Source organism: Solanum dulcamara, chromosome 4, assembly GCF_947179165.1.
Source record: "Solanum dulcamara chromosome 4, daSolDulc1.2, whole genome shotgun sequence".
Taxonomy (NCBI): Eukaryota; Viridiplantae; Streptophyta; class Magnoliopsida; order Solanales; family Solanaceae; genus Solanum; species Solanum dulcamara.
Genome location: NC_077240.1, coordinates 76,818,289 through 76,842,436, shown reverse-complemented (window position 1 = coordinate 76,842,436; position 24,148 = coordinate 76,818,289). Strand labels below are relative to the sequence as shown.

Genomic DNA, 24,148 nt, shown 5'->3' with positions numbered 1-24,148 from the left:
ATTAATTTTCTAAGTTCCTACAATTTCTTCAAAATCGTCCCATAAAGTGAACAGAAATTAATTTTCTCTGAAAAATATATATATTATTATTTTCCAGAATTCATTGTAAGATGGTTAAAAAATTTGAAAACGTAAATAACAATGTATAACACAGAAGGTTGTACTTACTAATCATCGGAAACAGTAACATCACAACATTTATTTTGACTACGGCCTGCATACTTTGAAAGACCACAACAGAGAATAACTCTCAGAATATCTGGTAGTAATAAATAAAGAAATATGAGCTCTTTGCATGTCAGGACATAAATTTCAGCCAAGTAATGCTTGTTAGGAGGGATGTACCAATATCCGCAGCAGGACCTGGAGTCATTTGAGAAATACTGGCAAAAATTGTGATATTTAACTTGATCAGAGGCGACAGTGATTTCTCAAGCTCGCCAGTTGATTTGACATGTTAAGTTAGAGCTTTTTTATCAAGCACCCAGTAAAATTTATGTATCAGTCTTCCGTACGAAGTTGGTGAAACTTTGACTCCGACAATAAAGATTAGATATGTATTCAAAAGTTTAAGTTTCTCTGCATAATAGTTGATATCATCACCATATAGAGCTGTCCTGATTTGTTGCTCCTAAAAAGTCGATGTTGACGTACTTTTTGAGATGCAGATAAATAGTATAATTATACATATAAAATGAGATGCCACAATTATAAGCGAGAGCACCTGTTCATCTTTCAAAATCAGATTTTGAAACTTAATTTTCTTTTTCAAACTTTGTCGCGCTCGACTCATGTCCATAATTTGGACTTTACAAGTCCAATTGAAAGTGTTAGCTGTTATTACTTCAATATTGAATCTTAAAGCCATTTGTTTATCAAAGATATCTTCATATTAATCTGGGCAAGAAGAATCAGTGAGCTACAACAGTTAAATACTATGAATTTTTAACACTGTGAAGTGAATATAGATATCTAGTGAATTTAGAGATAAAATGCATTCACATTTTTCACTTGCAAAGATCAAGGACAAGCTATTGACAACTTGCTTTATGTCAAAATCCTCAAATGCAAATACAATGCAGTACAATTGAATTTTCTTTGATAAAATGCATTCGCAAAGAATGTTCTACATATTTTTCTTCTATAATATATAGAATCTTTACAATTTTTTATTTTTTCTCACATAAAGATGCAAACAGGGAATTGATGTGGCTACACTTAATATGTTTTTTAAAAGATAATTGTGAAATTTCTATTTTATTTTTAGTGGCATAATTTAACTATAAAATTAATACTCTCTCCTTTCTATTTTAATTGTTGTGATTATTAAAAATAGTGCAATATTAGAATATGTTTTTCACTTGCAAAAATCAAAGATCAAGGTCAAGCTATGTAGAACATATGTCAATTTGTTGAATATTAACATTTTACTCTGAAATATACTACACATACGACTACCATCGACATATGCACACCACAGTAACTAAGAAAAATCAATTGTACTACATTGTATTTGAATTTGAGAATTTTGCTTTTGATGTAGTTAGTAAAAAGCTACAGTTTGTGTAGCTTTATTTTGTCTTTCAGAATGCTCAAAAAGTGAAAGCTTAAAATAAGATGCGTGTGGCAGAATTACAAATTCATATTTAAGTTTGATTGGTGTTGTTTCTCCACTCCGATCAGTGTCATTCTAGAATTAGTGTCACACAATATAATCTAAGAATAATGTCACGCCCTGAAAGAATACCCTAGGAGTAGCCGGTACTCAGATCTCTGACCTCCGAGAAAACCATTTGGTCTCATCACTCATTCGTTCATCAGCGAAAGACTTAAGTAAAAATAAGAATATTTATGTGGGCTCACCATTATCAACATCAAAGGAAAGAAATAATCCTTAAAATAAGTAGTTTCAAAGGAAAACTACTCAAATTACATCATCAAACTCTATTTACGAAGCCTGTAAGACTATCAGACGGTGCCAATAACGTGTCCATGTCTACCTCAAAAGAAACATCATACTCAACAACAATAAAAGGATAAAGAGTTCCTCTAAATACAAAGACTCATCAAATAGCTGGAAAGTAATGATCTTCAACGATACACCTGTTGAGGATCTCTAACACATGTATCTGCATCATAAAACAATGCAGGTCGAATGACGTCATTACATAGAAAGTATGAGTATGTAAAATGGCAGGAAAATAAGGACAGATATCAAAAAACTCCTCTTAGGAAGACTCAGCTCAGAACTTAACATCATCTCAACATCAATATGTAATGCAAGTTTAAAAATAATAATAAGCAATGCTTACTCAGTTGAGAGTTTCTCTAACTGACAATCATCACTTATGAGCTAGTGATGATATAATGAAGCGATGTCGTTGCCATATCCATCCAATACCTTGCTAGGGTAAATGACATCATCATCTTGGATCCAATCATCAAAGTCCTCTTTATGGGACTTAAGAGACATAGCCTCCATCCTACCTGGCTACGTAGTTCTGAGGTTTGAATCAATTAAACTCTTATCCAACTCGATTATCAATACTACTCCCAAAATATGTGCTCATAGTAACCTCATCATCTAGTCTTATTGGACTTTTATTTAAAATGTCAAACTCATCTCATTACCTTTTCATTAATCATTATACTTCAAAACATCATTTACATCTCATCAAAACATCTTACTCAAAACATTATTTAATCCAAAGAATTAAATTCATTTAAACTCAATTCTTTTTCTCTTTCAGAACTCAATAAAATACATATATAGTATTAATTCAAATCACTCTTTTTGTCAATGAATATTAAAAGCCAACATCTTTATTCAAAACACGCGTAAAAATATTCATGAACATCAAATCAATTAGAGTTCATGGAAAAGTAGCCACGAACAATAATTTCAATAATATGATAGATAAAAATACTAATAATCTCAATGCATAAATATATCTAACTCAATACAAGAAAAATTAACTCATTTAGAATTCAAGAATTAGGGTAAAACTCAACTATAACTCAATTACGGTGAATTTAAATAGTGAGCGCATGGACGAACCCAATCCAATGCTATGAATAGCCTTACATACCTGGAATCCGAAGCTTTTACTTCGAATTGAAGGACTCAATGAACACTCTTGAACCCCTATCTTTTTCTCCCTGCCGGAGCGTTTTGTGTACTATCCGGAATATAAGAATCACCGAAATAGTAACATCTTGAGTGCATGCTTAGGCTAGTTTATTTTTGCACACTAATTTTTCCACCTCAAATTTCAATAGGACGATTTAGTTATATGCACTAATTAGATAATAACAAAGACAAATTCATCAAAGAGATAATATTTTTGCAAATCACATTGTTAGTTATCTTATAAAATTCGTACAGAATGATTGAGAGATGTGATTCATTTTCATTATTAGCTGAAGCACACATAAGATTTTTATTTATCCCGAGAATATGTTGATTTTTACCTTCAGCTTGTCCACTCCTGTGCTTTCTTCCTTTCATATGCTAGTAAAATAAGAAAACACCATTAAAATTACTCATCAAATGGATAAATATTAGCATATTGATATGAAAGGCCAACGATTCGAAGGAGGAGAAAAAACACATGTGTTACACATTACATTCACATGATCTTTTTCTATTTTTTAAAATGAAACTATTTTTAAGATCAAAATATACATTTGTTCTTTCTTTGAAATCACTTCAGCTTTATCATTGCTCCACATATAATCAGGGGCGGAACCAGAATATTTGATAAGGGGGTTCAAGAAAATTAAAAAATAAGGGATTGGATGAAAAAAGTAAAAAAATGTGTCATTGTCGAGAATCGAACCCACGACCACAGGCTTAATCACAGGCGCCTTATCCACTAATCCACAATCTACAATTGTTAAGGGGATGCAAAAATAATATTTGTACATGAATAAAAAAATTCGCAATATATATATAGTGCAATTTTCCGACGAAGGGGGTTCGGTCGCCACCCCTCGCACCCCTGTAGTTCCGCCCCTGCATATAATTCTCTTCTTGTTATTTATAAACAACAACGTAGCCTACAAATCAAATTCAATCATCAAGAATACAAATGACTCTAAAAAATAGTGAGCTCAGACTTGCACAAATAGAAGAAAAATTGACAAATTCTTAAAAAGAGAAGAAACATAAAATAGTCCAAGATACAATACACTATATTCATGATCAACAACATATACAATATATTCTTGTTGTTTTAGTACATAAATAAATTAGAGGGAAAAAAAGAGAGAAAAATAAGGCTGATGAATTCATCAATATTTTACAATAAGAAAATATCCTTTGCAAAATAAACTACCCAGCATATCCCTCCCAAACTTCTAAAAATTTCTAAAATTAGTATACTGATTATCAAAATAAAGAAAATCTAAAATTTCAGAAAGGACTCCCAAATTAGCTTTAAACACTTAATAACTAAAACTTTGCATTTCAAATCAGCCAAAATTGAATCTAAATAGCAAAAAAAAAAGGACGAACTTTTAAAGAGAGAAGATCAAAATTTCCAGAGCAGCAATGAAGAGGAATAAACAATAAAAGTTTGAAGGAAATTTTTATCTGTATCTGACGAAGAGTTGTAACTTCATCTTTCATCTCGTTCGATCCCTTCTTTATTTTATACAGTTTCTTCAATCCCCCCAAAAATATATCATCAATAACATCTCAACATTCACATTAAGAAATAAGAGAGTCTCAAAAAATAGTGGTGTCTCACATGCAGAAGAGAGTATAAAAACAGTAAATGTAAAAGAACTAATCGATTGCGAGAAGCCCCTGATAGAGACGAAAATAGTGAAAGGAACACCAAGGGCAAAAGACAATGTCAAAACATGTATGAGTAAATAAAATCTAATTAGGAACATGAAATTACAAAATTCTACAATAAATTACTCAAAAAGCAGAAAATGCATAATAAAAGAAGTGAAAATAAAATATCGAAGTGACTACAAACATGTAAACTTGCCAAAGAAAAAAAGAGAGAAGTGAGAAGAATTAGAAGTGGGGACATCAATTTTCAAGCATCCATGAGTACATCAAACCAAATTAGGCACATGCAAGAACAAAATCCTACAAAAAATAGAAAATCTAATAAAACCACCCAAGAACTAAAAACAAATACTCATTAGGAAGATAAAAATAGGTATATTTATGATCATCACATACAAAACATAAATCTCACCCATGATACTTGAATTGACTGAAAGGGTTTGTAGTAAACTTGATAAGGCATTTGGGAACAGTGAATGGATGATAAGATGGGGACATGTGATACTTGAATATGAGTTGCCAAATATATCTGATCACTTACCTATGATTGTCAAAGTGGATGAAAGTTATACTAGCATCAAAGTTCCCTTCAGGTTCTTTAATATTTGGACTCATCATAAGCAATTCCTACTATAGTGCAATAGGTATGGCATAATAAATATGCTACTCAAAGCATGCAGAATGTGTGGTATAATCTGAAGGCTATCAAACCGACTTTTAAAAACTGAACAATAAGAAATTTAAAAGCACTATGCAGAGAATGGAGAAAGCTAGAGGTGAATTGGCTAAGGTGCACAAACAGCTCAGAGGCCAATATAGTGATACATTATAAATGCAGGAAGCAAATGCTATGAAGGAGCTTAAAAATGATCAATAATGGAGGAAAGTATAATGAAACAAAAATCCAAAGCTAAATGGATACAACTAGGAGACTCTAATGCTAAGTATTTTAGTGTTGTGATGAAGGAGAGAAATTAAAAAAAAACAGATCAAGCAACTTATCTCACTCAAAGATACTCCATTGACTGGCCAAGATGGGATCAGTGAAGAAGGTATTAGCTTTTATGAATCCATAATGGGCTCTTCTATAAAGAATCTCCCTGCAATTGACAACTCAGTAATGAAGAAAGGATTAGTTCTATCACAAGATCAAAAAATTCAACTATGTAGGCCTATCACTGAAGCTGAAATTGTAACATGTCTGAAGTCTATTGGAGATGATAAGGCTCCGAGAGTTGATGGATATAATGATGTATTCTTCAAGAAGTCATGAAAAATCACTAAAAATGAAATCATTGAGTAGTTCTAGACTTCTTTAATACAGGTACACTCTACAGGCCTATTAACTGTACCACTATTACTCTTGTACCTAAGAATGCTAATACTGCAAACATCAAAGAGTACAGACCTATAGACTGCTGCTCAGTTATGTGTATAGACTTATAACCTCTGCTCAGTCATGTGTAATATCATTTCAAAGATCTTAGCTTCCAGGTTACAAAAGGTTATGACTACTGTGATTAGTGAAGCACATGCATGATTCATTCCAGGAAGAAAAATAGGAGATAATATGATTCTTGTTCATGAGATAGTGAAGGGGTATACCAGGAAACACATATCTCCTAGGTGTATGATCAAAATAGATTTATAGAAGGCTTATGATTCTATGAAATGGATCTATCTTGAACAGGTGATGCGTGAACTTGGTTTTCTAATAAGATTTCTCAGTTGGGTGATGAAATGTGTTAATATGGTAAGTTACGCTGTCATGATTAATGGTGAAACAACCTTCCCTTTTAATACTGCAAGCGGGCTAAGGCAATGTGATCCTATGTCCCTTTTCCTGTTTGCAATTGCCATGGAGTATCTGAGTCGACTACTACACAATCTCAAAGAAAATGTGGTAAGCTGGGAATTAGCCATATATGTTTTGCAGATAATCTCCTGTTGTTCTCAAAAGGGGATTTAGAATCAGTTACAGTGATGCAACAATGTTTTAATGACTTTTTCAAGGCATCTGGGCTGCATGCCAATCAACGAAAGAGTTCAGTATATTTTGGGGGCGTCTCACAAGATGAACAAGGGGAAATCTTAGCTAGATTGGGATTCACCAAGGGTGAGTTCCCATTCAAATACCTTGGGATTCCTCTCAGTACTCAAAAAAATTCTCTTATCCAATGACAACCTCTCATCACAAATATTACTAAGAAAATATCTTCATGGACAGCTAAGAAACTATCCTATGCCGAGAGAGCTCAACTCATCCAGTCAGTACTTTTTGGCATACAAGCTTACTGGGCACAACTCTTTATGATACCAACAAAGGTGATAAAAATGATTAAAGCATATTGTAGGAGCTATCTATGGTCAGGTTACAACACAATCACTAAGAAAGCTCTAGTGGCTTGGAGAATTTTGTGTTCTCCTAAATGTATGGGAGGCCTGAATATTACTAATCTGAGGCTATGGAATAAGACTGCTATAGCAAATAACTACTGGGATGTGGAGCATAAAGTTGATAAATTATAGATTAAATGGATCCATGCATACTACGTAAAAGAGGAGTAAGATGAGAACAACAAAATACCACAACAGGCTAGTTGGATGATCAGGAAATTATTGGAAACAAGTAGACTAATGGCCCAAATCCCCTTCAGCAATCCTGCCAAGAGTCTACAACAACAACAACAACAACAACCCAGTGAAATCCCACATCGTGGGGTCTGGGGAGGGTAAAGTGTACGCAGACCTGACTCCTACAAATCTAGAGTCCTTTGAAAATGTCTAATGTTTTTGAATGCAGCTAGACCAAGATCTAAATTCACAACTTGGTTACAACTGCATGGTAAGATGCTGACAACTAACAGACTAAGCAAGTGGGAGATTGAAGTAGAGAAAACATGCAGCGTATGCAAACAACAAGAGGAATCAAGGGAGCATCTCTTTGTACAGTGCACATATGTGAGAAGATTATGGGACAGGATACTATTTTGGATGCAAAGTTCAACCTATAATGCTAATACATGGGATGAACATATGCAATGGGTAATCAACAATGCAAAAGGCAAGTCACAGAAAGCTCTGATATTTAAGATGGTATATGCAGAAACAACTAGTGAGATATGAAAAGAAAGAAATATGAGGATATTTGAGAAACGAAACCAATCTTGAGAAGCTATAGTTAGAGAAGTTACATAAGTTAGTTGTGTAAGAGTCCTCCTAGAATAAGTTTGTTAGTTCAAAGTTTTGTTTTCTAGGATAGGCTGTGGATCTGATTTGTTTTTTGTTTGAGATAGCAATGCTGAGTTACAGCTTGCTACGGAATGTAAAGAACACTTTTGGTGATTAATGGAAAGCTAGTTACCAAAAAAAAAAACATAAATCTTTGAAGAGAAAAAACAGATGCAGAAAAAGGGCAAAAAGACTCACCATTTTCAAGCTTGAAAGAGAGTAATAGAGAATCAAAAGGAAGAGAGAATTTTAGTTGCTAACACGTGGATATAAAAGGACTATAGCTAATAAAATTGGGACATATAGGAAAAAATTAAAGGCATTCACGGTACACTTTAGATTACTATTTGTACTACTATATAAAGTCTTGTTCGTCCATCTCTTAGTGGCTTATATATAAGGGTAAACATAAATCTTTGAAGAAAAAAATAGATGCAGAAAAAGGGCAAAAAGACTCACCATTTTCAAGCTTGAAAGAGAAAGTAATAGAGAATCAAAAGGAAGAGAGAATTTTAGTTGCTAACACGTGGATATAAAAGGACTATAGCTAATAAAATTGGGACATAAAGGAAAAAATTAAAGGCATTCACGGTACACTTTAGATTACTATTTGTACTACTATATAAAGTCTTGTTCGTCCATCTCTTAGTGGCTTATATATAAGGGTAAACATAAATCTTTGAAGAAAAAAATAGATGCAGAAAAAGGGCAAAAAGACTCACCATTTTCAAGCTTGAAAGAGAAAGTAATAGAGAATAAAAAAGAAGAGATAATTTCAGTTGCTTACACGTGGATATAAAGGGACTATAGCTAATAAAATTGGGACAGACAGAGGAAAAAATTTAAGGCATTTACGATACATTCGTGTTCGTCCCTCTCTTAATGGCTTATATATAAGGGTAATATGCTTCATTTAGTCACAATCAATGTAAATTGAGGTCAAAATTGGGTTGAAATTTTCGACTTTGAAACTCGTCAAAACATAAAAAAGAAAAAAGCTCCCACTTAGTTATCTATTATCTCCTTCTAATGGTTCGTTTTGTTAGTTGTCATGTGATTTGGAGTGTCAGTTCGATCTATAGAAACAACTTCTTGTAGAAATGCAAGTAAGACTATGTGCAATAGACATTTGTGGTCCGATCCTTCGCTGAACTCCACGAATAGTGAAAGCTTAGTGCACCTAACTGCTTTTTTTATGTTTGAGAGAAGTAAGTTTACGTATATTTTTATTTTATTGAATAAAAAACAAATAAACATGAAATTCAAAAATAAATTATTTAGTGAAACTTTTTTAGTTTTTTAATCTTTTTAATTGGTATTTCTTGAACCTAAGTGTTAAATTTTAAGATATTAAGAAGACTACAACACCTCATAATCTAAAAAAAAAGAGGATGAAATTATGAAAGAAGGAAAAAAAATGAGAAAATAGTCAAATACCTCCTAATCTATTATAGGATTCTTACCACACACTTATCCTTTTTCAGGGTGCAGCCCTACCTATTAGGATTACACTGATATGTTGTTATTGTTGTTGTTACTATATATTTATATTTCACGGAAGTCCTATTACCCCTAGACATTTTAAAAGAAAAATATATAACCTTTTAAAGAGTCACACCTAAATTTGTGCTCAAAGTTGATGCACGCACCTTGCCACCTAATATATATTATTATTTTTATATAAAAAATTAATTCATCAAAAAATATAATAAATTATGTTAAAACATCTAGCTCCGCATCACTATTTTTACTTGGTTCATCTAATAAGCCAATAAACTCTTCATCAACACTTAATCTATTATTATATTTGATTATTTTGCTTTTGAAAAAGTCGTATATCTATTATTTTTATCAATTTTTTCAAGATCTTACGTGTTTAGTGAGCCATTTTATGATTGCCAACTAACTATAAAGTTACATGTAGATTTTAGATAATAATAATAATAATGATGATGATGTATAATAATAATATATAATAGGGTGAAACGTGAAAACAAATTCATTTAGAAAATAAATTTTTACTTCATTAATTCTGCTCCAATAGAACCTATCCTAAGCTTCTAAAATTCATCGCTCATTCTCTTTGAATCAAAAAAAAAATTATTCAAGATTTGTATTTTTTTTTTGTATGCTTAAATATTTGCCTATTCATTGGTTATAATCTATTTTATTTGTTTAATGTTTGGATAGTTTAAAAGTCTATTGATGTACATTCAAAATTAGAGATCATAATATTATTTGAAATCAAGTTAAAGAATGCGTTTATTTATTATACTTAAAATTTATATTTCCATAAAAGAAGTTATTTGCGTTCAAAGATAAAAATTAAAAATCAACGTAAAATACAAACAAAAGTGCGGGTTGATAAATATGGACCGGGTACTACCTTGGTAGTTTGGGCTCAGAAGAATTTGGGCTTATCAGTCTTCAACCCAAACCCTAGAGAGCACTCATCAGCTTATATATTGAAAGCCTCTCCGCACATATTTGGCTTCGTTCGCCGCCGTCGACGCAATTTGCTTCTTTCAATCCTCCATCTCCGACATCGTTCATCCTCACCGGAATCCACGATGGTGGCTGCAAAGAAGACCGTAAGTATCTGTTCTTCATCAATCAATATATGTGTACTAATCGGATCATGAAAATGCTAAACTAGGTTTTTTTTCTCCCGATGATTGTGAATTTTATAGAAGAAGACTCATGAGAGCATTAACAACAGGCTCGCTCTTGTTATGAAGAGCGGGAAATACACATTGGGATACAAAACTGTTCTCAAGACCATTAGAAGCTCCAAAGGTATTATTTATAGTGAACTCAATCACTCTTCAGTTTCGGCAAAAAGTCATCTGGTATAATTTTGATGTGCGATTTGCTATGGATTGTTGTATTACTATCAGTGTTCTGTGTTTGGAATGTAGCCATAAAAGAGTAATCTTTTAGCTGAGAAGGGTTAATATCGAATTGAGATAAAGGATTGTGTAGCATTCGAGCCAACAATATAACAGGGACCCTTATGGATGAGTATTGGATGATCTAATTTGGTGTTTTTTCTCTTTCAGCATAATATTTGCTATGTATCAGTTCTCTGTGTTTGAAATGTAGCCATAAAAGACTAATCCCTTAGGGGAGAAGGGTTAATATCGAATTGGGATGCAGGATTGTTGTAGCATTTGAGTCAACAAAATATAACAGAGACCCTTATTGATGACTATTGGTAAATATAATTTGGGGGTTTTCTCTTTGAGCATAAAATAGATCAATTTTTCTAAAATATTTACCTTGATCTGTGATATTATTAAGATGACCCTAAACTACTAAGGCTGGCTAGTATTCTTGTGGAGAGGTTTTTAAGCTGTTAATTTTGAAAATGACTTCTCAATTTTTAACCAATCAGATCTTAGTTTTAATTTTTAATTATACCAATTAAACAGGAAGAAAATTTAATGAGCACTGTCTCAAGAAGCGGTCACCACATAGTTCTTACCTATACTGATCAAATTGAGGAGTTGAAGATGAAAAATTCTGGTATCAACATTCATATAATTAAGGAGAAATCTGTAATGTGTGACTATATCAATTCTTGCTAGGTTTTATAGCAAGGTTATTTAGGAATTAATGTTTGTATCATCAACCTCATGTGGTTGGTGTCAGTTTATGGATCCTCTATTCATTTTGCTTTGATTGGGCTATATAGTTTGATTCTTGTGTTAACAACTTATTCATGTCCTTTTTTTCTTGCAAATAGTACATCGCAATTTAGAAATCTACTCCCTTTCCATGTGAATGGTCTTTGGAAATTTTTGTGAGGTTAATAGGACTATTTTTTATTTAAAATAAGAGGGGAAGGATGCATATTTCCTGATTATCGATTCCTTGTCAGAGAGGGAGTAGTCTTTGTTGTTTTCTAACTTGGGTTTCTATATCTTTGAATGTTACAGCAAAACTTGTCATCATTGCCAACAACTGTCCTCCTATCAGGAAGTCCGAGATAGAGTACTATGCTATGTTGGCAAAGGTTGGAGTTCACCACTACAACGGAAGTGAGTCCCTGTCATTTATTACATTCTTTTGGATACCAATATCTCTTTGTGCTCCCAAAGTGGCCTTGGTGTTTTTGATATTGTTCTCAACATATGGCTTTCACTGAAGTGATTTACTTTCTTTTGGGTGCCTCTTTGATAATAATTCTTTCATAACATTTGATTTCTGTCTGAAGTTCTTGTATCGGTATTGTTTTGGAAAGATTTTTGTTTGGATTTGCATATGGGTTCACTAAAGGTGCTCATAATAGTGATCAGGATGGAATTCCACAAAAATCTCCTCTATTAATAGGATTGATATCATGAAAAGGATATCTAAGCATAAATAGTCTGGGGTGCAAACTAAGTTTATATATTGTGCGTTGAGGGGGAAAACCTGATAATATCTGTCACAGGGCTAACAATCAACTTAATCCTGCTTGTTGTTTGGTAGTTGAGTGTAGAAGGGTAGAGGTGTGGGCGCATCATCCAGCGTTTAGAAGGCTATGGTTGGTCCAAAGGGCAGGCCACAGATGGATTTCTCGGTTATCAAAAAAAAATGTAGACCTCTAGATTAGCTTATGTTCAGATGTATATTGGTTATGCCTGCATAGTTTCTCTTGCCTTGTAAGGTTTCTTATGCTGTGATTTTGTTGATTCACCTGTCAAAAAATTTAGTGAGTTGTTTATGCTTTTAGTTGTGTAGAGAACTACATTTCGTTGTGAAACCTCTTAGTGGAAACTAAGTTTCTAATTTTTTCATTGTTCTTGTGATGATTGGAGGTCATCACATTGGTAGATTGTTTTCAATTTTTCGGTGATGTTATTGTTCTTATGCTTGTATGTTTTCCATTGTTGCAGACAACGTAGACTTGGGGACTGCCTGTGGTAAATACTTCAGAGTTTGTTGCCTCAGTATTATTGACCCAGGTGGGCATATAGTGGTGTTCCTCATAGCGTCCATTAATTAATTGTATTTCTTGCTTTTGCTATCATAAAAAGCATGTTTCTGTCTTGTTGATTTCTTAATTTTCCCCCCATTTACTTTTCTGGATTACAGGTGATTCTGATATCATTAAGAGCTTGCCTTCTGACCAGTGAGAGGCGTTCTCGGAAGTTGCTCCATTGTTATTAAGAAAAGTAGCTACTATTTGATGAGTTTGGCAACTTCATTTATCACTTGGAAGAAAGTTTTGATGATGTTTTAATCTGATTAATTTAACAATTTTTCCGAGTTATCTTTCAATCTACTATGTAGACTTTGATCTGTTCCTCCTGTTCTCTTTGTTGAATTCCCATATTCCTGTGTTAATTACTTTCTGGTAAGCTGTCTTCCAGATTAATGATGAAATTCAACCTACTATTGAGGAGGGGTTTAGGTCGACTAATTTTCTTTAATCCCACTTAGGATAGTCCAAAAAGACGGTATAGGAATGTGGAAAAAGACCAAAATAACCCTGACTAAAAACTGGGTTTGGTAACTTTCATGATGGCATCTATGGTCTGCGGTTTCATTTACGGGCTGTAAATCCCTGTTTGCAGAAATCTGAGTTTCAAAACTTTGGTCTACAGAGCCATTTGTGACCCATAAAAGGGTTTAGGATTCATAAATCTAGTCTGTCTTGTTCAAGTGAAAGTTCAAGTCTCTGAAGTTGATCTATGAATTAAGACTTGTAAATTTCAGATTAATTTTTTTGACGTCCATTTACGGATGCTATTTACTGTCTGTGGATCCTCTTACGGTTTGCTTGTCCATAAAACACAAAAAAATCTATAGACTTGGATTTTCTGTACATTCCCGATCTGATATCGGTACTTAGGAACTTTAGGGTGTTACATATATCCCTTTTTGTTTTTCATTCTTTGTTCTTTTTTTTTCCGGCCAACTCCCTTACGTTTGAATATTTTTTCAAAAAAGAATGGTATGTCTTATGTTATATATTTGTTATTTTTTAGTTTTGGTATTACAGAATTTATATCCTTTTTTTATTTACTTCAAATGTTCAATTCATATCTCATATCTAATTAATTATTCAATTGCTACTTTTAATATCTATAACTCTCATATTTTTTATTTTCCATAACCTTCAAATATTTAATTTAAAATTTTAAGATATCTTTTAGTATTTCTCAACTTTCATCTATATAAATTCATCCTTTTTGTTTAATGAGATCCCTATCCAAATTTGTTCTTTTCATTCTATAGTTAAAGTAGTGAACACCTATAATTCTATATTTCTTTTTTCATAACACTTATAATTCTGTATTTCTTTTTTCGTATATTATTATGATTAAAGAAAGCATACGTTGTATATTTTCTTCTCAATTTTTTTTTATGTTTTCGTTCTATTAGACTTCTTCAATTTAATTTTAGGGAAACTTACATAAATATACTATATTTAAAAAAAATATTTACCATTTATAACAATAATATTTCTTTTCACTGGACACAAATGATATATTTATAATATAGTTTTAATACATATTACCAAGAATAATTTATAAAACTCATACAATACAAGTTTTATTCATGGATAATATATTTATCACACACTTTAATACACTTATAATACATTGTGTCAATTTCTTACCAAACAAGCATAATATATTTTAAAACACTTATAATACATTTATATTGCATGCATAATTCACTTTTAATATATAGCAAATATATCATAATATTGCTATGAATTGCTATAAATGATAATAAATAAAAAGTATCGCTAAAATTAATAATTATTTATTAAAAATATTTACCCAAGTAATTTTTCCTTAATTTTATATGGATTTTTAATTGTCGTAAGTTTTTATTTTATTTGGGCTCAAATGAGCCATATATGACTTTATTAGAAGTTAGCTAACTACTGACAAAAGTTCAAAATTCACAGTTGATTGCTTAAATAAATTAATTTTAAACATTAAAATATGCTCCTCATTTGATGTCTTTTGTCATATTTTAAAGTTTATTTGTAATTATTGCATTTTATAACTCATTATATGCATATTTTAATAGAATTTTATTCGTCTTAGTATATGTATAAAAAATTATGTGGAACACACGTGTAATGCACGTGTCCATAAACTATTTATTTAAAAGTTAGGTACGTATTAAATGAGGGCAATCAAATAAGATACCCGTGAAATTTATTGAAAGTAACATCCATTACTTTATTATTTGTAACACATGTTTTGGAAAAACAAAAAATGTTGCACACCAACTCACAATTAAACAAAATTAAAAACAAGGTTCTCACCCCTAATTCAATTGAAGACAAAATGTGACAACTGAAAAGATACGAACAAAAAACGTTGCACACCAAATCACAATTAAACAAAAAGTAAAAATAAGATTCTCGATTTATTACTCATTACATGAATATTTTCATAGAATTTTAATCGTTTTAATATATGTATGAAAATTTATGTGGGACACGCGTGTAATGCATGTGTCCATAAACTATCTGTTTAAAAATTAGATACTTATTAAAGAGGCAATCAAATAAGATACCCATGAAATTTGTAGAAAGTAACATCCATTACTTTATTATTTGTAGCGCATGTTTTGGGAATACAAAAAACGTTGCACACCAACTCACAATTAAACAAAAACTAAAAATAAGATTCTCGCCCCCAACTCAATTGAAGACAAAATATGACAACTTAAAGGATACGAACAAAAAATGTTGCACACCAAATCACAATTAAACAAAAAGTAAGAACAAAATTCTCGCTTTATTACTCATTATATGCATATTTTCATAGAATTTTAATCGTTCTAATATATCTAAAATATTTATGTGGAACACACGTGTAATGCACGTGTCCGTAAACAAGCTTGTTTAAAAATTAAGTACGTATTAAATGAGGGCAATTGGATAAAATATCTGTGAAATTTGTAGAAAGTAACATCCATTACTTTATTATTTGTAATGCATGTTTTGGGAAAACAAAAAAAGTTGCACACCAACTCACAATTAAACAAAAAGTAAAAATAAGATTCTCGCCCCCAACTCAATTGAAGACAAAATGTGACAACTGAAAGGATACAAACAAAAAACGTTACACACCAAATCACAATTGAACAAAAAGTAAAAACAAGATTCTCGCCCCCAACTCAATTGAAGACAAAATGTGACAACAGAAAGGATACGAACAAAATAACTTGCACACCAAATCACAATTGAATAAAAAGTAAAAACAAGATTCTCGCCCCCAACTCAATTGAAGACAAAATGTGACAACAGAAAGGATACGATCAAAAAAACTTGTACACCAAATCACAATTGAATAAAAAGTAAAAATAAGATTCTCGCCTCTAATTCAATTGAAGATAACAACTGAAAGGGTATACGACCAAATACGTTACATTGTTATTGTCGCCCCAAAACTCCTCTTTACTTATAACTTCAAAGAGAAGAACTTCGATTGCATAATTATTTTCTCCTTTCACCTCCCTCTGCTTAGAACTTCAATAAAGAAAAAAAACAATGACAATGAAAATTTCTAATAAATTTCCCAAAGTTTTCTTGAGAATTTAGTGTCTAAAAATTAATTGGCAAGTGAAGGTGTGAGACATGGAGCTAAAAATCTAAATGTTGCAAAAAGAGGTACTAATTTTTTAGTTTGTTAGTTTGTGTTTCTAGACTTGCATTTTACTTTGCTTTTTTGTGATTTCCAATTCTCAAATTTTAATTATTTCACGTTTTAGTTTTTAAAAAAATGCGTTATTTAGAATTTTTGAGCCTTTACTTTTCTTTGGCTGTAGTTAACATTTTCCTATATGAGTATTCAGAGCAAGCATATTATTGGCTGGTGATTTTTTATTTCAAAAAGGCAAGGAAAAAACGGAAGGGGATTATAAGATGGAGAATCGAACTCTCACCAACAAGATAAAAATTCAAGTAACCAACCAACTGAGGTACCAACTGGCTCCTAAGGTTATATGAAGGGAAGGTGAAAGGAGAGAAGTCAGAGCGACATAAAAAGGAGCGTCGATACTTTGACAAACATCATTAAGCCACCACCAAATAACCCACTGCCATTGGAAATCAACTTCATCAATTAACCAACAAAGGAGATCAATTTCATGAACCTACCGTCTCCGTTCAGAGTCGCTAAACTATTTACTGATATTTATACAGAGTGCTGATTATAAATGCACATATTTATTATTGACACTAAATATAATATAACGACAGTTATATTATTGCTGCTAAATAATTACTGCAAAATTCTTTATTTGTTGTAGTGTAGTTTGTTATTTTGTTGTACCGTCTTCATCCAATTTTTGCCTTTTGTCATATTGCGTCAATCAATCTCGTAAAGATGTTAACTCTTTTTTTTCATAATAAATTTTAGCGCAACGTGAAGAGTTGTGATGTGTAAACAGGAACTCTTTAAGTCTTGGAAATAATGTCTCTTGTAAAAGTATATGTACAACAGATTTATTGTTCTCCAAGTTTTCTTTCAATATCGACATAGCAAGAGATTAATGCACCGGATTATCCTTAATTTACTTATTGAACATGATAATTAGCCACGTAGATATTTATTTTTCATGAATATCTGCGTTTAAGTGATGTATGAGCAAAATACATATAAAAGGGGTTAAAGTTTTAGTCATGTTTGTCTTTTTTTTTAATCGAATCCATTAGACAAGGTGCCTAAGCCTAGTTTTTTAATTAATAAATAAAAGCCAACTTCAAAGAGAAGAGTACAAGTAAGGGGGAGGAGGGTGTTTAGATTTTTTTTTGGAAGTTTTTGAGTTTTGAAGGCTTAAGTTGTTCAAAAGTGGTATTTAGTATCAACCGGAGCTACGAGTTTCACAATGGAATTCCGTCAGTTCCATCAGCTCCGGAATGAGGAATTTGATCAAGGAGAATTGCCGTTTTTGAATTTGGAGTTGTTTTGGGGATTTGAGATCTTAAGTTGGAAGTTTAAGTTGTTCTGGACTAACTTTTTACAACGTTCAGAGTTCGGATGCTTGGATTGGATTTCCAATGATTTCGTTGGATTCAGGAGGGATTTTAGGCCTAGGAAGAGGTTTAGTGTATTTTTCGAAAACTTTGAGGGCGTTTTGGTCTTCTTGAGCCTTAGGTTAGTTTAGTTGCGACTAAATGAATTTCGGATCATGGATTCCTCAAATTCAAATTCTGACTATTTCATTGAGTCCAAAACGTCGAATTTAGTGGGGTAGTATATTTGGTTTGTATGTACGGGGTTTCGAACGAATCCTGAGGGCCCATTAAGAGATTTGTACATTGAGGTGGGTGTTGTTTCTGGTGTATGGTGCGTCACTCTCCACGTTCGCAGAGGCATATAGCATTTGTACAAGGCCAGGTCACTGACCTCCGCATTTGCGGAGATGGGATGGGTTTCTTCTCCATGTTCACTGGGTTCGAGCTGCGTTCGTGGAGTTTCAGTGTTTTGCCTCCGCGGTTGCAGAGATAAAAACTCATTGATCAGTGAAATATTTCCTGTTGAGTTTCTAAGCTCGGGTTAGGCGAATTTTTAAAAGATTTTTGAGATTCTTCAATTGGTAAGTATTTTTAACGAATATTCTTCAAACCATTGATTTTATCATGATTTTGAACTTCAAAATGGGGTTTTGTTGAATATTACAAAAAATGGTGATTGTGGGTCGATTTTAACTCCTTTTTCGAAATGATTTTCGCAAATGGGTTCTAAATACTTTGAAAAACGTTCTCATGTAAATTTTTTAGAGTTTATAATATACTCTAGGATGATATTACAAATAAGGATGCTTAAGTAATGCAAAAATAGAAAAACCAAAAATAAAGTTGAGCTATCAACCCCAGATTTCATTTTATATATCTATGAACTCAAATGATAGCTTGCCAGTCCAACTTAGCTTGAAATATTTTCCTCTTGTCTTCTTTGTCCAATTTTTTCAATAAACACTTGATAGTTTTTCACTTCTTCTTGATTTTATTAAATGTTGTTGACAATGTAATATGATTCGGCTTTGCTAATCGCATCGGTAGGTGCATAAGAACAAATTCCATAGTCACCTTACCATCCCTAACAACTGAAGCATTCTAAGCTGCCTCTTCATTGTCACTCAACTTTACTCAAATATCACGAAAAATTTCTAAATAAATTTTGTTACAAAAAAAAAATCATTCTAATTTATGCCCTTTTTTAGGTTCAAAATATCTTATCGTAATTCTAATTTATGCCTAAGTAATATAGAAAGTCTCTTTATTTTTGCCTAGTGTCGCTATGATATTTAGACAACGTTAATTATCGTGTTGATTGCAAAAAATAATTTAATGACTTTCTTGAATAGTTATGTAGATTCAAAAGATTTATTCATTACAAAAGATAATTTAATAACTTAGAGCAATATAATAGAAATTTGGTAATCATTCATGAAATTAGCAATCTAAGTTCACAATTACAAATTTGAAAGGTTTGACATTTTTTTTTTTTAAATTCACTTCGTATTCGATATTCACTGGACTAAATTTCGAATTTGCATAGGAAAGTCTCACACTGGGGGTAGAACACCCCTCCCTAACAAAGAGGAATCCATACTTGAGAAGTATCCCATCGTGGGTAAAATACTTTCTAACAAAGACAATTCCGTACCCTACAACACTCGAATCCAAAACCTTGAATAAATGAACATTTACCACTCCAAGTCTTCAACTAATTATACTCAAATCCAATTACAATATAAATTTTCAAGCAAACTCTAATCAATAAATTTAAGCAAAGATAAATGATAGACGAAAGATGGTCAAATACGCATAAAATTAAATACCTAAAGATGAGTAGTAAAGTATAACTAGTCCAAATAAATACATAGTTATAAGATAATAACTATATATTTTGATTTAACCTTATTCCGTTTTAACCCTTTTTTGAGTGATCATGGAGGATGTGATGGCCTTCACATAGACCCCAATACTCTCAATACTATCACCATATTTAGTGCCATGAAATCCACCAAACGTACGATCATCATCTCCTATTTGAAGGTTGAGCTCTTTTACTTTGTAATTAACACAAGTCTTCATGCCATATGGTCCATACGTACCCTTGTTGGTGCCAAACGTTATTGATCTCAAATATATAGACGTACAAAATGATTCAAGATCGTAGAAACCTTTTATCGAAGTAAGAAACTCTGATGGATGATCTAACACAATATACCTTCAATACAGATTAACGATAGATGTTAATTATACAAATATATTTCGTACGTAGATTCCGTATTTTACCATAGTAAAGTTATAGTGGTGTGCAGCGCCATGTGTGTTAGACAAAACAAAGTTACCATTCTCAAAGAACAAGAATTGAAGTGAATAAACTGCGTTTTCATCGTAGGAAATAAAAATCTTGGCAATTTCTCCTTTACCCTTTTCATCCCAAGCAATTCCTTTTTTCCCTCCAGCAGGGCCAACCTTTATCAAATTCATATTAATATTAACTTATTTCTTGCTCTATGAAATATAGTTGTTAATTTATATGAGGGTGATATTAACAACTTTTAGAGTCCTTTTAAGTTTCAACGATTGTAATGTGATTTTTAGTTTAACACGTTCTTATCTAGTACTTACCTTACCTTTTTTCTAGAGTATACGAAAATCAACAAAATTAATTAATACCAACAAAATAATAATAACAACAATAATAATAACTCTAACTTAACTACTATATTAAAAGAATGAAGGTTCTTAATAATACTATTTAATTTTTTTCCCCCTTTCATTAAAAGACTTCGCTTTAGAAAAAATCTTTTCTTTTCATTATTTTTCTTAATTATTATACTATTGTTTTATTGATATTAAATATTTATTATAATAAACATAATAAAAATTAAATGGAGAAGATTTTTTTATTATAGGAAAATTTTTACAGAATAATTTTTCAACTAAAATAGACTAGGTTTAAAAAAAGTCCCAAAAATAATTAGGCAAAAAATAGTCAAAAAGGGTTTAAAAACGTCCAAAAAATATAGCTAATAAAGTCCCAAAAATAGCTTAAAAATTAAAAATTAAATAGTTTTCTTTACTAGACTTTTAAAAAATATATGGAAAGAAAAGTTAAGTAATTTTCTTTTACTAGATTCCTAAAATATATTAAAATTAAGTAGTTTTCACTAGAGTCCTAAAATTACCAATTTATATATTATTAAATGTGAAAATTCTTGTATATTGAGGTAAAAGTTCTATAGAATTTATGTTTTCCCTCACGTGCCCTTTTTGGGTAAAATTTCTTCACAATTAAATGGATTTGTAATTTCTTTAGATTTAATTATTTTTTCTAGATAAAAAATCATAATATTTAATACTTCTAATGCCTCTAGGATTTTACCTCATGTACAAATCCTGTATACAAATACTAGGAATTAAAATCGTGTGTAGGTAAAAAAAGAAATTATACCAATTTTCTTTTTATCCAACACAACTTTCAATATATATTGACGATAGATGTTAATTATTATTAGTACTCTAATTTATTTTGTAGTGTATTTAAATCATAGACTTTGTAATTTCTCCTTTACCCTTTTCATACCAAGTTGTTACTCTTTGTAGATATTAAATTTAGCGTATTGACATGTAATAAAGAGAATCATGAGATATCTGAAGGGAACTGTTGATTATGTATTTTGTTATCATGGTGATAAAGATTTGCGATTATTTGAATACAATAATGCTGAATATGGAGGAGATATAGACGAGAGAAAGTCTACCTCAGGATATGTTGTCTTACTCAGTAATGACGCCATATCATGGAGTATCAAAAATAATCATATATATCACTATCTATGATGAAAGTCGAATATGTTGCTCTCACATCAGCTACATAAAAAGGTAGGTTAAAAAAGTTCTTGGAAAATATAACACCTCGCAAATTCTACTCTAAGACCCAAATTATTTTTCATAAGAATATAGGCTGTGTAAGAAAAGTCATACAAAAATAGCCTCCATTAACTTAAATAAAAATATTTTGGATAAAATTGCCCTCTAAGCTTAACAAAATAAAAAAAATTTGTACTTTTGATAACTAAATGAAACTAAAAAAGTTATATTTCTTTTCTTTTTTATTCCTTTTATCTTTTTTTTTCTCGTTATTATTTTTCCTTATGTTTTTTTTTTAATTTTCTTTTCTTTTCCTTCTATTTTTTTCATTCCTTCTTTTTTGTCTTTTTTCCTTTTTATTTTTGCTTATCTTTATTTTTTCTTTCTTTCTTTATTTTTTCAATTATGAAACTAAAAAAATTATCTATTTTATCTATTTTATTCTTTTTTAAAAAATAAAATTCATCCCTAGATTCAAGTGTCAAGGTTCAAGATAATTTTTTTTATATTTATTATTTTAAATTTAATATATAAAGAATTATTTATACATATATATTCTGCTTCCGCTGCAAGAAAAACAAGTTAATTCTGTTTTATAAATTATGTATGATATCTACTTAGATTTAGATTAATCATGTTATGTAGTCCTACGAAAATATTATTCACTTTATTTTGAGATGTTATCGTTGCGTAAATAATGGAGTAACAAGAGGCAAGAAGAGGGGTAGGGAACACAATTGGTTGAATTATTCCCTTCAACGTAACCGATGGAGATGGTGATGCAACAAATGTTTGTTCTATGACTTTTTTTATTTCCTAAATTACCAGTATATAATAGTGTTGGAAGCATCATGTACTCGTAAAATATAGAGATCACTGCAATCAGATAAAATGTCGGGAATAATGCACAATATAGAGGAGAAACTCCACATGGGAGAGCACAAGGACGTTGAAGATAAGAGGAAGGAAAAGGGTGAGGGGCACAAGGATAAGAAGAAGGAGAAGGGTGAGGAAGGGCATAGGGAGAAGATCAAAGAGAAGCTTCATGGGGAAGATCACAAGGACGGAGAGGAGAAGAAAAAGAAGAAGAAGAAGGAGAAGAAGCACGACGATGATAGCAGCAGTGGAAGCGATAGCGATTAGATCTCATCTAATCCTTCCTTCCTTCATCTATTATTTAAATTTATGATTTTAAATATGAAGTGATATTTCTATAGATGATCATAATAATATGAAAAAAATGATCTAATATTGAAGATTACCAAATTTAAACAGTTATCATTAATTTTAATACAAAGTGAAAGGTGTTTTTATATTTTTTGCTTTTTAGGAGAACCTCCAGCCATAATGTTCGTCAAATTGTTAAAAGTTGCCATGTGGGTGTTAGATTTTTGCCAAGGGTAACTTTTACTTTTGTATTATATTGAAATAATGAAGAAGATGAGTGAAATGGAGAAGACGAAAGGAATGAAAACTAAAGTCGTTCTCTATTTGAAGTGTTGTCAAAGTGTTATAAAGGTGTCACTTATGTGGGTGTATATCACCTTTCAATCATGAAAATGGTATTGTATTTATAAGGTGACATTTAATTTACTTTGAAGATTGTTTAGGGTACTTAATATACATTCAGATGTGATATTGCTGATAGAAAGAACTCGTACATTCACGATTAATTCACTCCTCTGAATCTTCAGCCATTCCTCCTGCATGAAAGCTCCAACAAAAAGAATACTTTATCAATGCTAAATTAAATTCCAACTAATACTCTCATAAGGTCAGGGGCGAATACATCATTATAGTCTTGGGTATATCTGAACCAAATACTTTCGACCAGTAGCATAAATTGATGTGTAAAATCTTAATGTCTAGCATAGCATAAAATAAAGGCATATGATAAAATCATTGACTGAATTATATGCATATTTATATAGTAGTCTTCAACGTTCAATGATAAAAACTTCTCATATTCTGTAACTATGTGATTCTTTCCCTTCAATTTCTCATTAATTGAAACAAATATGTTTCAACTTCTACATTAATTAGTTTCAGAGAAAGATAAACAACCGGTTGTAGATGAGATGGGAAGTGAGTGATTAACATAATTAGGAGATGTAATTACAAGAATTAAGAGAGTGACTTTTGATCTGATTATTATTAATCATATTTAATAGGAGGTAAGTTTTCAATGCGTTAACAAAACAAAAAACGAAAGTAAACCTTAATTTCTAACTCTCAAAATAAGCTTAAAGGTAAATCAATAATTC

At 31.3% G+C, this 24,148-nt stretch overlaps 3 protein-coding genes across 3 annotated transcripts; 2 read left to right on the top strand and 1 right to left on the bottom strand.

Moving 5' to 3' along the window:
- Positions 1-10,480: 10,480 nt before the first annotated feature.
- On the top strand, positions 10,481-13,330 carry LOC129887638 (60S ribosomal protein L30-like). Its single transcript, XM_055962806.1, has 5 exons — positions 10,481-10,626; positions 10,726-10,831; positions 11,974-12,075; positions 12,916-12,984; positions 13,115-13,330. Exons 1-5 carry the CDS (start codon positions 10,606-10,608, stop codon positions 13,153-13,155), a joined length of 339 nt encoding a protein of 112 aa, XP_055818781.1. The 5' UTR covers positions 10,481-10,605; the 3' UTR covers positions 13,156-13,330.
- A 6,364-nt stretch (positions 13,331-19,694) lies between these two features.
- Positions 19,695-20,563, bottom strand: LOC129884376 (inactive protein RESTRICTED TEV MOVEMENT 1-like). The gene is made up of 2 exons (XM_055958686.1): positions 20,302-20,563; positions 19,695-20,232 (listed from the first exon to the last, which is right to left on the bottom strand). The coding sequence occupies exons 1-2, from the start codon at positions 20,496-20,498 to the stop codon at positions 19,920-19,922; spliced, it is 510 nt and encodes a 169-aa protein (XP_055814661.1). The 5' UTR covers positions 20,499-20,563; the 3' UTR covers positions 19,695-19,919.
- Positions 20,564-22,703: 2,140 nt separating this feature from the next.
- LOC129885132 (protein SRC1-like) lies at positions 22,704-23,027 on the top strand. Its single transcript, XM_055959337.1, has one exon. It carries the CDS (start codon positions 22,776-22,778, stop codon positions 23,025-23,027), a length of 252 nt encoding a protein of 83 aa, XP_055815312.1. The 5' UTR covers positions 22,704-22,775.
- The last annotated feature ends 1,121 nt before the right edge of the window (positions 23,028-24,148 follow it).

What these genes read in the sequence shown, in the direction of transcription:
- LOC129885132 (XM_055959337.1), top strand. Translation starts at nt 22,776, where the DNA reads ATGTCGGGAATAATGCACAATATAGAGGAGAAACTCCACATGGGAGAG.
- LOC129884376 (XM_055958686.1), bottom strand. Translation starts at nt 20,498, where the DNA reads ATGAATTTGATAAAGGTTGGCCCTGCTGGAGGGAAAAAAGGAATTGCT. An exon ending in CACCACTATAACTTTACTAT is followed by an intron (nt 20,233 to 20,301) that starts GGTAAAATACGG and finishes TCTGTATTGAAG; the next exon opens with GTATATTGTGTTAGATCATC.
- LOC129887638 (XM_055962806.1), top strand. Translation starts at nt 10,606, where the DNA reads ATGGTGGCTGCAAAGAAGACC. An exon ending in TGGTGGCTGCAAAGAAGACC is followed by an intron (nt 10,627 to 10,725) that starts GTAAGTATCTGT and finishes TGAATTTTATAG; the next exon opens with AAGAAGACTCATGAGAGCAT. An exon ending in CCTCAGTATTATTGACCCAG is followed by an intron (nt 12,985 to 13,114) that starts GTGGGCATATAG and finishes TCTGGATTACAG; the next exon opens with GTGATTCTGATATCATTAAG.